The following is a 13,384-nucleotide window of genomic DNA, read 5'->3' as shown; positions in this document are numbered from 1 at the left end:
CAGCCCGCAAATCCATCGTCCAATTGCAACTTTTTTTTTCCTCTTCACCGACAAGATCCATGTCACTATTGCCAACAAGGCCTCTACTAAGGGTTCTGTGCAAGTCGAATTTTGGGAAAACGCAGCATTCCTCAAAAGCACGCCGCTATCGTCCCATTTTATTGGATCGGTTAGTAGTATTATTTAGCTTGCGTATAGTTGATTCTATTTGAGTAAATCTAAAAAGAGAATATGGCTGGCTTGAGGTGCATGCTCGAACGAGCCAATTGCTGGTCACATATCACACACGATTTAAAAGAATGCCAACAGGAAGACATTGTAATCAAGGATTACGGCATTTTCTTTCCCTTCCTGGCACATTTATTGCTGATACATTCAAAATGTGCATCGCGTATCGATCCAGACAGCATCGCTTCGCCGCTACTACTACTACTACTACTGAAAGTTGCCGGCGCAAGGCTCTTTTGTTTTTGGAACATCAAGCAAACGTCAGAGATGGTCCTAGTGTATCGAATTCGCGAAGGTGATGTCCGAAACAGACAACCGATGGCTTCGTCTGGTGTCGCAGCTGTGCAGTCAGCGCTATTGGTCCTTAGGACCAAAACAGTAAAGATAACCGTAACCTGACTGATGACCCAAATGCCATCGATGGCGACCGATTGCTCGCTCACAAAGTCAGCAGATGGACACTATCGACGGATCAGATAGCGGTAGCTGTAGTGGAGCAGATGTCGCCGCAGTATCATCCACACGTCAGACACTGTATGATCTCGATTCGTGATTATCCATTTTACTAAGATGTTGGTTTATCGACGTCTGCGGAGGATCCCTGTTGATTGAAGTGCATTGATTCTTACGTCATAACTATACCCGTAGTTGGAATAAGTGAAATCTATAATTTGGCCTCGAACGATACGGGTGCATGGTCGTTAGTCATTACTGATTATTGGAAGGGTTCATATACAATGCACGCGCATCCCAGCCGATCATGCAGCTGTGCGTGCATTACTGAACGGTGAGGTGTGTTAATAGTGTTCGTGCGGAAACAGTTGTAATGATTTTCCATGAATTGTTTTTGTCGAAATTTTATTAGATTGCTTACGAAGACGCAAAGTTTTGGCTACCAATTGGCCTATTCCAAATGTGGTTGCTATGGCTTTTGATACTAATGTTGCTGCTATGCGTAGCTCAAAAACAATGCCAGTTCGATGGTGCCATCGAATGGCACATCAGTTTCAATTGTTCCGTCTTCGATCTGCTCTCAATTGTGGAAAATAGCATCTTCTTACCTCGTTTTAGATGCCATCGCCCATTGTCGCCCACCAACGGGCAAGTGAATCAACTAGCAAACCACGTTTCGAAGTGCTCTGCTTCACTCTCATCAGCTGTCCTTAGAGGTGGCAGGAACAACGGTAATACTAAAGTCCTCGCCTGAGTGACCATTAGAAGGTTTTTTGCCTCTTCTTTGTCTTCTTACGTCGGCGAGGTTTTCCCCACCTTTCCCTCGCTCAAAACTCTAAGACGCTGTGCAGTATGACGACAAACCCCATACGACAAACTACTATGATCGTCAGCTGGCCGCTCAGAGGCAGCAAGCGTCTCGCGAAAGGCCGACCGGCCAAGAGGCGCGAATAGGTTCCGAAGCGTCGGCGCCACTTTGCGTCAAACAGTTGATTAGCTTTCCCCATAGCGGCTAGACGAAGTGAGAGAGGTAGGAGAGGGAAAGAAAGATCGAGCCAGCAGCAGAGAAGAAAGGGGGAAGGCAGACAGGCAGCCAAATCTTGGCCTTACCACAGCCACCTTCAGCAAACTGGCAATGGCCAGCTTGCATCGTAAGAGGATGTGGCAAAAGAAGACTTCTCTTCCGCAAGATTTCAAGTGCGTCACACGGAAATGGCCGTCGCGGTCGAAGCCTTAGCAGCGGCAGTTTCGCTCGGTAGAACAAGGATGAAGAGAGAGCGGCTCTAAGGGAATGCGCACGCGAGAAAAAACGAAAAGAGAAGGTAGAGAAGATGTCTCATCTGAAAAGTGTATGTGTGTCAAACCATGCTAAGGATGAGCCAATGCGAAATTTTTTGTTTTCCTTACTCAGACGAACAGAGAGAAGGCAAAAGACAGGGAGAAGGTGGCATAGCGGCCTAGCGAGCATTGAGCGGTCGCTTGGCTAGCAAAAGCGGTTGCAACGGGCCCCAGTGGCAAGTGGACGGACTGAACCGGTAGCGACATTTTATCTGCTCATTGGTCTGCCGCTAGACAGTAGCGTGGAGCGGGGATTTCATGTCGAGACAACTTAACGTCACAGAAAGGGCATCGGAACAGAAGAGCTGGCACAGAAAGACTTACGCTACGGCAAACGCAGAAGAGGCATTGAGTGCGTTTTCTCACGCAGCTATAACCAGTGGGCCTGAAAGGTGAAAAGGCTCAACCAGACCAACAAGGGGCCGGTAACAGCGACGAGCAACCAGGTGGAAAGTCGTTGTCTATGCTCTTAAAAACTCCAGCTGTCGCATAAGATAACTGAGAAGTGGTGCATAGTACGTTGTACAATACATATGTAGTCTATTGGATTCTAGTTTCAACGCATTTATATACCACTGAATACAACTAGTTGAAAGCTTTAGAGACTACCTGAATTTGAAAAAGACATCCTTATCACTAAGGGCAGCTTTTATCACGTTGACAACATTCCCGCCACTACGCGATGTTGAATTTTGTTTAGTAACCAAAACAACACATATTTGCCGTAAAAAGGACTTAGTCTAGCTACAAGGACTACTAGACCCTTTTTTACCTTTTAATATCGTTAATTATTGCAGAAATTTAAGCACAACTATCGTCCCACACTAATATACAGGCAGTATACACCGTTATCGTCACATTAACGTTTTGGGTGGTTTTTTACTTTCCGTTCTTATTTGGTAATGAGCGACTTTGTTTCCTGTAGGAAACGTAGCATAGTATCATGTCGGTATTCTTCCAATGCCCGAAACTGCTGCAGCAACTCAATTTCGGGGCTGCATAAGTGTGGGCATTTTGCCCCTTCTCGATCTCAAGCTTTCCTCGGCACATCCAATTTGTTTTATGCGGATTCAGCTATATGCTGGTGCCAATGGTAGCGTAACAATGACACCGGAGTAACGCCGTCGGTATCGACGATATTCGTATGTGCTCCTCTATATATCTGTAAGCATATTATTTTATATTGCTAGCACTGGCGTGCTCTCGGTCGCAGAATATTTCGTATTTGTTTTAATTGTTACTAATTTGCCACCGGCCAGGTATTATCTTGAATCGAATTGGATTATCGCTAATCGCCTGAGAATCTCGTTACTCGCCAGGAGTGATAGCGTGTTTGGCAGGAAAGTGGCTTCACTTACTTCCAGCGACAGTACGGGACAGTCATTGTCCTTTAAGGTTTTAGATAGGACTCCGCCTAGGGAGCGCGGTGCCGCCCCGTCGCAGATACCCAAGAGACAAAAGGGTCTGGTATCGCTTTCTGCTTTCCGATGATTTCGGCTAGCGAACGTAATGGCAGCCGTAATTTGCTTCTGCGCCCTATTATTTTGCGACAAACAAGGAACAATAGAGAGGGAAATAGAATCAGACTCATAAAATTGACACGGACGGTGCATCAGCATATATTTACATGACTTTTTAAATAAGTAATTAGTGACTGAATTAAGAGACGTTTAAAAATGTTCTTTGTGTTTTTTTGCTTTCGATTTAGGCTTTTCGTCAAAAAGGTATATATAGCGGATCTGTGATAGATTCAACGACTTTATGTGTCTGAATCTACCCTTTCATAGATGAGCTGCGTACGCTGTACAGTAGCTAATATTCAGATTGATTTTCTATGTAAAATAAGGTCCCAATAATGAACTAGAATGCTCAAAAGGGCCACTTCTATTGATAGGTGAGCCAGAAGTGAAAATACTTAATGTATACCTAAAATTACTACCTTTAGGTGAAATATATCATCGACAATCGTGAAAGCTAACGTCGAGTGTTCCTGACTTAGTTGGCCCATCTTCTACTATTAGTAAATGTACTGCAAATTTACTTCATCGCGGTATTTAGAGTTATCTATCTAAAAATGGCTATTTATAACCACTGCCGTACAAAGTTTGCAGGGGTCTCGCAAGAGCTCTAACGCATGTAAAACTAGCACTTAAACTACGCATGCAGTAATACACCTTTATCGTTTTCCTTTGAGGTCTAAACTCCAATTTGATTTTTCAGCAACAATTAATTAAGCAATAGATAGATAACCTGTTGATGATATTGACAATACTGCATCTGCGACAATATTGTTCCCGGAGATGAGCTTGTCAATGAGTGTTTTTTCAGATCGAAGTAACGACGCCGTATACAATGCAATGGATGCGTTTGTAGGAGGAAAATCTAGAAAGTAAAATGGACAAAAGTCGGAGCCTTCTGTTTACGTTCCTGAGACGATAAGTGACTTCATAGGTGCTCCGGGCGAAAAGAGATACGGATAGAAAAATTCTTCCTGTCCAGAGAAGTGCTCAGAGTTGTTGGATGATGTGATGTAGGCCACCAAGGACTAGTTTCGGCTTGCTACGGCATCCAACCATACCACTGGTTACCAGTGGACATCACTGATAATGAAGTCAAATCGGCCAAAATAGCTAGATTCCTCTCGTGTTCAGTGACTTCTTTGTGCAGTTGTGCAGCCACATAGGCAAGATACATTGACACCCCCCCTCCCACAAGAGTCAGGCATCTTTTGCGGTCTCCCGCGCCGCACTCATCCTGCTTGACACTATCTCCCCTAAACGGGAATGAAGTTGTTTCGCAAAGCGCGTTCCTCGTCCTTCTCGTGGGCCGCCTTTCTCCGGTTGGTTACCCCGCTGACTGCCCGCATTTAGCTAGCACGGCCACAACCGAAACTACCCCATAGCTACTACCATCACAAGCGTACGTTCCGGACCCCTTAACCCCCATGGTTATTGACCAGCTTCCTACTAACACATCTACGCTTACTTCTCCCGCATCTTTCCCTTAAACTCCGTGTTTATCATCGTCAGCACACAGAGAAGAATTGGGAGACGACCGCCTGACTGGGTGGTTTTCCCTGCAGCGACTTCCCCAGCCAGTCAACCCCACTCCCACCAACCGCCTGTGGCCACTGTTTGAACACCATGGTTTCCGGTCTATTTCTGCTTGTTGTTGTCGGCGATTATCAGCAGTAGCAAATGGGGAACCGGCGGCATCAGCAGAAGTATCATCAGGAGTACCAGTAGAGGCCGCAATGGTTGTAGCCATTGCAGAGTTGCTGTGGAGTCGCCGCAGTGTCATAGAACGGGTGGCCCGTATAGTTGGTTTGAAACGGTCCGGCGCGGCCCGTTGCTGGTTGCAGCAAAATGAACGGCTCTTCTTAGTCGTAGTTTGACATCCTACTTTGGCCTACACCCCAACGCAGAACAAGACCGGCCGTGGACACGGCGCTTGGCGTGAACTGTAGTGGCAGTTGTAGTCGTCGTAATAATAGTAGTTGCGCACCATTATTGGGAGCTGGCGTAGCGCCCGGGAGCGACGCGCCGTCACGAACAGGAACAAATTGGCACCGTAAGCGTGGGAGGCTACTTCCTGTTTCTTCCTGGATCTCTCGTTGACCATCGTTTGGTGCATTTGCGATATCTGTAAGCGTGTCTAACCGTGCACAAAATGAATAGTGAGCAAAGAAACTAGTGATAACTAACTGAATATAAACTATAAAGGTTATAATCGTTTTAGCTTAGGACTATCAAAATGAAACTTTTCTGGTTCCGGTATGTTCCGCAAATCTAATAGATACGTGTAAGCTTTATAACTACATACCTTACAATACATAGATGTTTAATTGCAATTAGTCAAGAATACATGCAACTATATACATAAATTGCTAGACGTTTTCGTTAGAAATATGCTCCGTTTGCCCATATAGTTAAACTCATTGAAGAAGCATCATTATTATTCCCATGACCGTTCACACTTTCATGTCTCCTTCATGGATGAACTCTTATCTTATATAACCACAAGCACCTCCCCTAGATCTTCTTCAATATCCAACCCTGACACAGCCCCAATGTCCCAATGCGGAAAAGTCGCGTCGCTGTTTTTTTCACGACGCAAGCCTCACCGTCGCGCCGTACGTCGACCTGAAGTGTGTTAAAGAACTAATCTTCTCGTTCTGCTTCTTCATCTTTTTCACCGAATAACGTAGTCTTTTTCCCTCTATGCGTTACCCAAAACCGAATGGAAGCGAGTCTCCCTTAACACAGTCGCGGGCTAGATTTGCCATATAATCTAAATATGATCTACCACGGACAGCTATCGCTACTCCACACCAACGAAGCTATACAATGTTATTCTCTTGCGGCCATTCGACCACCATTACGCGACTATCTCATTGCTGCATAAGGCTCATCATCGAATTGCATAGAGCGCGCAAACTCCTCCGCTTGAACTCCTCAAACGGGCACGAGGGTTTATCTCCTCCATAGAGCGCTATCTCGTTCGTTCGATATCTTCTTCATCGCCCTTCAGATCCTTGGCAGACCCGCAAGAGCTCAAGCAACATTAACCCCAACGGCAACGGGAGTGGCAGCCCTCGCTGCCATTTGTGGAGCGCTCGTTTGCCTGCTGCCTTGAGGTTGTTCCTAATACGTTTTTCTTCCATATTCTACAGTCATGGATGGATTTCTCGGAGTAAACGAAGTGAGTAAGAGAGTGCGAGAACTGGTGAGCTCGTGAAATTAAGCTTACTTGCAGTAGTTGTGCGGTTATGCGGTCGTGAGCCTATGTGGCACCTCTGGAGTGTTACCGCGTCCAGTGTACCAGTAGGAACAGTATGTGCTGGTCGTCGAAAGTTCGTAGTTTCAGCCCCTTCAGCTCACCTTGGCTTGCCTCGCATATTACACTATGCCAGCTCCATGACATCGGGAGGGGGGCATATTGGCATTAAGAATTAGGGGCGAGACTGGAGTTAGCCACTGGCAGAAGATATGGGGGAAAAGGAGGGAATGGTCGAAGGAAGACTATTAGGCTGAGTGAGATCTGCTGCATTAGCTAGCCAAGCAGTCAGACAGCCGGAGGACCAGGAATCAGCTAGGACCCGCCGTCGATCCCTCAGCAAAATGACCTACGAGAAGAGTGGGTTAAGGAGTAAGTAAGCCTTCTCGTACTCTCTGGCAGGCATCGTTCGCTGCATCACCCGAATCTACTCGCACGGAAGCCTTTCCCAGGGTCTGTCGGTATAAGACACCTTCAGGGCAATCCACCCTATCGCGTTCATACGGTGTCTGCCAAGATCGAATGGCAAGCTAATCTGATCCGAACGGCCATTTATTCGAGATGCGTTTTAGGGGCGGTGGGGGATAGAGGAAGCTGCCTGGCAAAATAAGGCAGCTGCCCTACTTTGGTGTTGAGAGAGACCGAAGAGTGTGCTTATACGGATTGAGACAGGCTGAAACACGCGCGCTCTTACACCCACACAAGCTCGCGCGCACAGGGATGGACAGATACACACGACTTCATAGCACCGCAGCGGGACGTAGCAAATGAGTGTTCTGTAAGCCAAGCAATCGACCCACCCGCAAGCAACTGGAAGGAAAGATCGGCCAAAGCCGTTGCCATTAAAGATAAACAGATACCCTCATATACACAGAGCACTCCATTTGCTCGTTGTTGCTCACGACGCTATTCTGCAGGCCATTGAGAAGTACGGAACAGAGAGGGAGTGCATTCATAAAGAAGGTAATCTGAAAAAACGACATTATTGTTGAAGTGCTAATTAAGCACGACATTTTACCTGTAGTATTTTGAAGTTCGATTCTTCATCAAAGTATCGAACGGTCCATCTATCGGGTTTTGCATACCAATGATATCTATAGTTGAATGAAGCATGACAAAGAATACATAATAACAATACAGATACGATGCCGTCCCGAGATGCATTACCGAATATATGGCTAATTACTCTTATATTCTAGAGTACCACAGCAAACTGAAACAAGATTGGTGGCTACATACTAGAGAACGGGTTGGTGTTTTTTTCTCATAATTTATGCCCCTTTTTTCCTTCTCGAAACTGAATATGGATAATTCTACTTAATAATCTGCCCTTACCACAGCTCATATAACAATACTCAAATATCATACATACATATATATATATGTGTATATTTAAACACCAGCACTTTCGAATATGGCAGCGCAGACGAAACCGTTAAGCCTGAACATTTCAGAAGAGCTTCTTTCCTGCTACACTACCAGTATGTCTGTCTGCCTGCCTGCCTGCCTGCCTGTCTGTTTGTCTGTAGCGACTATTCGATTAATTGGAAAGCGTGTATCATACTTAGCAGGATCGTTCTTTGCATCAGCGTAATGGCCATTGCAATGCTTAGCATGGTTTTCGATAGCTTGTTTCTATAAGATCACGCCCACCGTTCTTGCCTCTGCTGCATTAAGCACAGGCAACACTGATTAGTCTGTTTTTTCGTTATTTCGGAGTGGCATGATGCTACTAGTCGTCCCCCATGCTTTGCGTCTGGACAGGAGGATGGTCCCTCTTCTTCTCTCGGTTTCTTTTAAGGCCCGATGAGGGGGCAAACTGTGGTGGTCTGTGCTATACCAACAGCAGGACGCGTCCGATCAAATGGGGGCAGCTGCAGCTCGAGATTGCGGTTTTTTATAAGCTGTGAGAAGAGGACTGCTTTGCGCATTATTAAGATGGACGCACACAATAATATCAGCAAGAATTTAGCAATCCCTTTTGCCATGTGAATTATAGCAAACGCCTCGTCGTCGACGCGTTACCACGCAAGAGAGAGCCATCTGCGTTCGCTTCCATCCCGCAACTTGCCCTGGTATGGTCTTTCCACTCTTCCGTTGGCATGTTTTGCCACGTTGGTATTGTCCGGCATCGAGTAGACGCCACAGTATGCTGATGATACCGCAGAATGAAGATGATACTGCTGCGTCTCCTAATGATCATTAGCGCGATTAAAGCACTATTTATTGTGCCATTATTCTATTGGTGGTAATGCTACATCGCATCACGATTGTGAAGAACAGCTGTTAAATTGTGGTATACGATAAGGGCCATGGCGGCGCGCCGGAATATCAGCACTGATATTTTCATCTATGAGAGTTTACCAAGGATAAATACCAAGGGTAAAGAAATAATAACGATGTTTAGAACATGTTCTATATAATAGTTGTAAGACGATGTGTGACTCGTATGGCATTTGCCTTTTGACGATTTGAGTCAAGGGATCTAGACACGGATTTACGCAATACGTTCACACATTAAGCTATTACTTGCATTTACCTCGTTGAGCTAGTTTGCACTTCAAAGCACAATGTATTGACTTTTCAACCTAATATATGAATGATACATACCTAATGTTGTTTTTCAGGTTGTGGAGGTGGTGCAGGAGCGAGTAACCGAAAAATGAAGTCAGGTCGTAGGTCGCAGAATTCCGTTGGCGCTTCCACGATGGGATCAGCCAGCGCGAACAGTATGGTAGGCGTTGGAAGCGGTTCGTCAGTGCATCACGGCACCGCGGACGGAACAACGATGTCTTCAGCTCTAAATAGCAATAACGTAAGCAACGGCCAACAACACCCACACGGTGGAGCCCCTGAATGCGCCGGCTGTCAAAAGCCCATCCGAGAAAGGTTTGTATATGGGTAAAATAGCTAGCAACGATTACTACAGGGTATTGCTAAATTTCGCTAAGGTTACACCTAATAGTTTACGCAAATGTTTATTGGTTATTTTATATCGACGTCGGCTAAACCTCAGCAGCTACTTCATGCAGCAGAAGCACTCAGTATAGTCGTAATATTAAAATAAGATAATGTGTATAATTACCATAACTACATTTTATATATATATAAGTTTCATATAAATAATTATCGTCTTTGTTCCCTTACTTTCCGAACGTAGATATCTTCTGCGTGCACTGGAGCAACTTTGGCATGAAGACTGTTTAAAATGCGCTTGCTGCGACTGCCGTCTGGGGGAAGTGGGCTCCACGCTCTACACGAAGGCCAATCTAATTCTCTGTAAGCGGGATTACCTCAGGTATGAGGGCAATGCATTCAGCAACTGATTTCACTACAATGAAGCATGAAAAATGAGCATCTAGATGACAAACATCTGCGTTATCCAACAAAACTATTACCTAGAGTATAGAATTCTCAATATAACAGTATGACGGGTTTTGATATGTAACTAAGCCTCAAGTTTAATTGATCCTCGGACGAATTTTTAAAGCGTTTAGAAGTAGCAAGATCCGTCCATATATCTAAGACTATTAGCTCTACGCAGTCTGCATCTTATACGAACCTTAGTATCCGTCGTGGGCTACAATGACCCAGCGATTTCAATATGCAATTAGAAGGGAAGTTCTAAGGTAATCAATAACTTGTCAATTAATGCCGACTCGACCCATTTATGAGAGCAATCTTTTCATAAATAGTATCTATTCAAATTATGTAGTCGCCAAACAAGGTTGTGCCAAGTCTGCGCAAGCTCAATACACACCATCGTGCGCATATTTGATCTTCTTATCATAATGATCGAAAAAGCCGTGAAGATAAAAGGTCCTCGGAGCCTGAATGTCATCTCTGAAAATGGCTCCGACATCGGTTTATTTTCATAGACTTTGAAAGCCCGATTTCAGTCCTAATCCTTAGAAACAAGCTAGTCAATGTATAGAGTTATAAGATAACAGCGAAGAAAATGAAATGTAGGTGCTTAAGAGGGAGTACAGTCACAGCCTGTAACTGTCCCTAAAAGCGGTATGTAGCATCATCCGTCCTTGAAAGTACGAGTAGATACATAGTAGAAGTACGTTTATTCGAAATTGAAATGACTCGTAGCACCCCGAAAGGAAGTCGATAGTACAAACCCGTACCCATTAATTGTACTACTCAATTTTTTCAATTATTAAGTTTTCGACTAGAAAGAAGATTCAGGCGGCTGGCAGTAAGTGAATAATATGAGTTCCGACGATATCGAAGTAAATATTGTCAGTTTGCTTAAACGGATTTTTTCGATGCAGGTGTATCGTTTGCTTAATTCTTCGCTAGGTTAGGTAACGCGGGGGGCCGGAGGGAGAATGAAGAAAACTTCATTAGCTCTATATTTATTATTTGCAGTTTTATATTAGCATAGGACAGTGTTTGGAATACCAGCTTTAAAGATAGTATTTCAATAGGCGGTACAGATGGATGTTTTTTAAAGAAAAGCTAAGGGTAATATCATTAGGAGGCGATAGTTTTCCAATTGACGCCAGTTACTGATAACTTCTGCATTCAATAAAAACAGCTTATTATTGTCCAGTCCGGACAAATGGGTCACTTATTATTCGATCGTAGTAAGTTGACAGTAACTCGTTTCGGCACAATACGAGCCATATCAAGCATACAAAACTGCTTGTGTATTTCACCAATTCCATTTGTGTAACATTGTAAGGCTCTCTATCGGTTAAACATGTTTTGGATACGACTATCAAGTTTATGTTTGACTTGAGCTATCCATGAGTTAATCCGAGCATTTGGCCAGAAGTACGTCATGCTGATGATGTCGCAAAGCGTTCTCGAGAAATTTCTCGACAAATGATCTTTCAAACTTTTTTTTCAAATGCACCGTTGACGGATATTTTACAGTTAACTTATTTGATGATTTCAATGTTTTTATTTAGGCGCCGAAACACACGAACCCCTACACGTCAAAGGACATTGTGCTAACACCTACTCAGATATCAGGTTTTAGCCGAGTTTGTTCGTCCGCCCATAAAATCATTATCGTACGCACAGGTTATCGTTACCTCAAGCTATCCATCGGCTTCTCTATGGTGCTTCTTTGCGCCGCCCTGGGTTCAGGCAACGGGGAACTGCGCAACCGTCAGAAGATCAGAAGATCTTATTGATTGAATTAGGTCAATGTTGCCGAGCGTTGGACGGCAGCTAAACTGGCCAGTAGAAAGGAGGAGCAGTTGCATTCAAGGTATAATAAAAGTGTCAGTGGGTGTCCGAGCTAGCTCGCGGTGAGGTCCCACAACTCGGAAACCCTTCTCCAAGCGACGCTGCTAGTGTAGGCGCCAGGCCGCTTGAGGAAGTTAAACATGCTTTTATGGCCTCACGAACCCGCTCTAAACCGGTGTTCCCATTGACCATACATAATATATGAGAAGAAGACGTTCATACCGAGCTCATATGAGCACTTAAGTGAGCCATTCACTCTCAAGGAGAGCTCGCGGCCTTAAGTCGGGCGTCCGGCAAACTGGAGCCCGCTTCAAAGTAGCGCGCCCTCGTCGTCATGTATTGGGAGCTCGGCCAGACCCTTAACCTAAAGGCAGAGGTGAGCATCCTTCCTCGTACTTAAAGCTACTGCTTGGTTGTTCTTCTTCAGGCGTTTCTCAATGGATTGAGTTGTGTGCCTCCGGGGCACAACCACGAGCCTTGAAAGTACCCTGCGCAACGGAAGTTTGAATTGCCTTTTCAATGGCCGCCATAGACCAGCCCGTAACCACCAATATGACCCTTATCCATACAGATTGGCTTTTATGGTACATCATATGCACAGCTCTAGAAACGTTTCTTCATAGCTAGCTTAGAATTTGCCATATATATATATATATATATATATATATATATGTATATATATGCGAAGAAACGTAGTCCAGGTTTAAGAGTGAGGGAAGCTTGCAGCGGCCTTTTTGATTTCAAAAACGTGTTTTATGAAGGTATATCAGGTTCCAAAAAACAAAGTTACGTACATAAAAAATCCGCTAATTCTGCAAAGTATCGGTAATTAGGCGGCGGGCATTGTTAAACGGGTGCTTGTCATGCTGAACTTTAACAGTCGTGGAATCAAACTTTCTTGCCCGCTACGCCCTATAATTTCTAATTTGTACGTATCAGCCAGTGCTCCATAATAAATGTTATGTTAATTAAATGTTTCGAAACCGTATAAAAATTAGTATATATAAATGCGTTGCAAGTTTCGAATTTATTCATAGACCATGTGAACCCAACACATTTCTAAGGAGCGAACATATGCACATTGAAATGATTGATCTTTTAATTTATAATAAGAAAATATTGAAAATTATTCCTAAAGATTGAAGCTTCTTACTGTTATATATATAATATTATAATCTTTCTGACGAACCCCATTTTCGAATGGGTTACTTGTAGGCAATGCAACACTATACACTTTGGACCATAGTAGAGATTTGCTGGTTTCATCAATGTACTCGCAAGAATAGTGGTTGCAATGGTGTAAGATTTCGGATTTCAGCTAGTACACCTACATCCTGTACTCTAATGACATGTAATTGGAATCAAATGTTAAACAGCGTTTAGC

The 13,384-nt window shown here is 44.2% G+C and overlaps 1 protein-coding gene across 1 annotated transcript in view; it reads left to right on the top strand.

Moving 5' to 3' along the window:
• The window catches only part of LOC111262749 (uncharacterized), a 48,692-nt gene that overhangs the window by 20,157 nt on the left and 15,151 nt on the right, over positions 1-13,384 (top strand). Inside the window, exons 2-3 of the mRNA XM_022837240.2 lie at positions 9,423-9,684; positions 9,956-10,093. Coding sequence (XP_022692975.1) covers positions 9,423-9,684; positions 9,956-10,093 — 400 coding nt within the window. The remainder of the gene's footprint in view (positions 1-9,422; positions 9,685-9,955; positions 10,094-13,384) is intronic.

Source organism: Varroa jacobsoni, unplaced genomic scaffold, assembly GCF_002532875.2.
Source record: "Varroa jacobsoni isolate VJ856 unplaced genomic scaffold, vjacob_1.0 scaffold_696, whole genome shotgun sequence".
Lineage (NCBI taxonomy): Eukaryota > Metazoa > Arthropoda > Arachnida > Mesostigmata > Varroidae > Varroa > Varroa jacobsoni.
The sequence above is the reverse complement of the archived record's forward strand: the minus strand, read 5'-3'. Positions and strand labels throughout refer to the sequence as shown.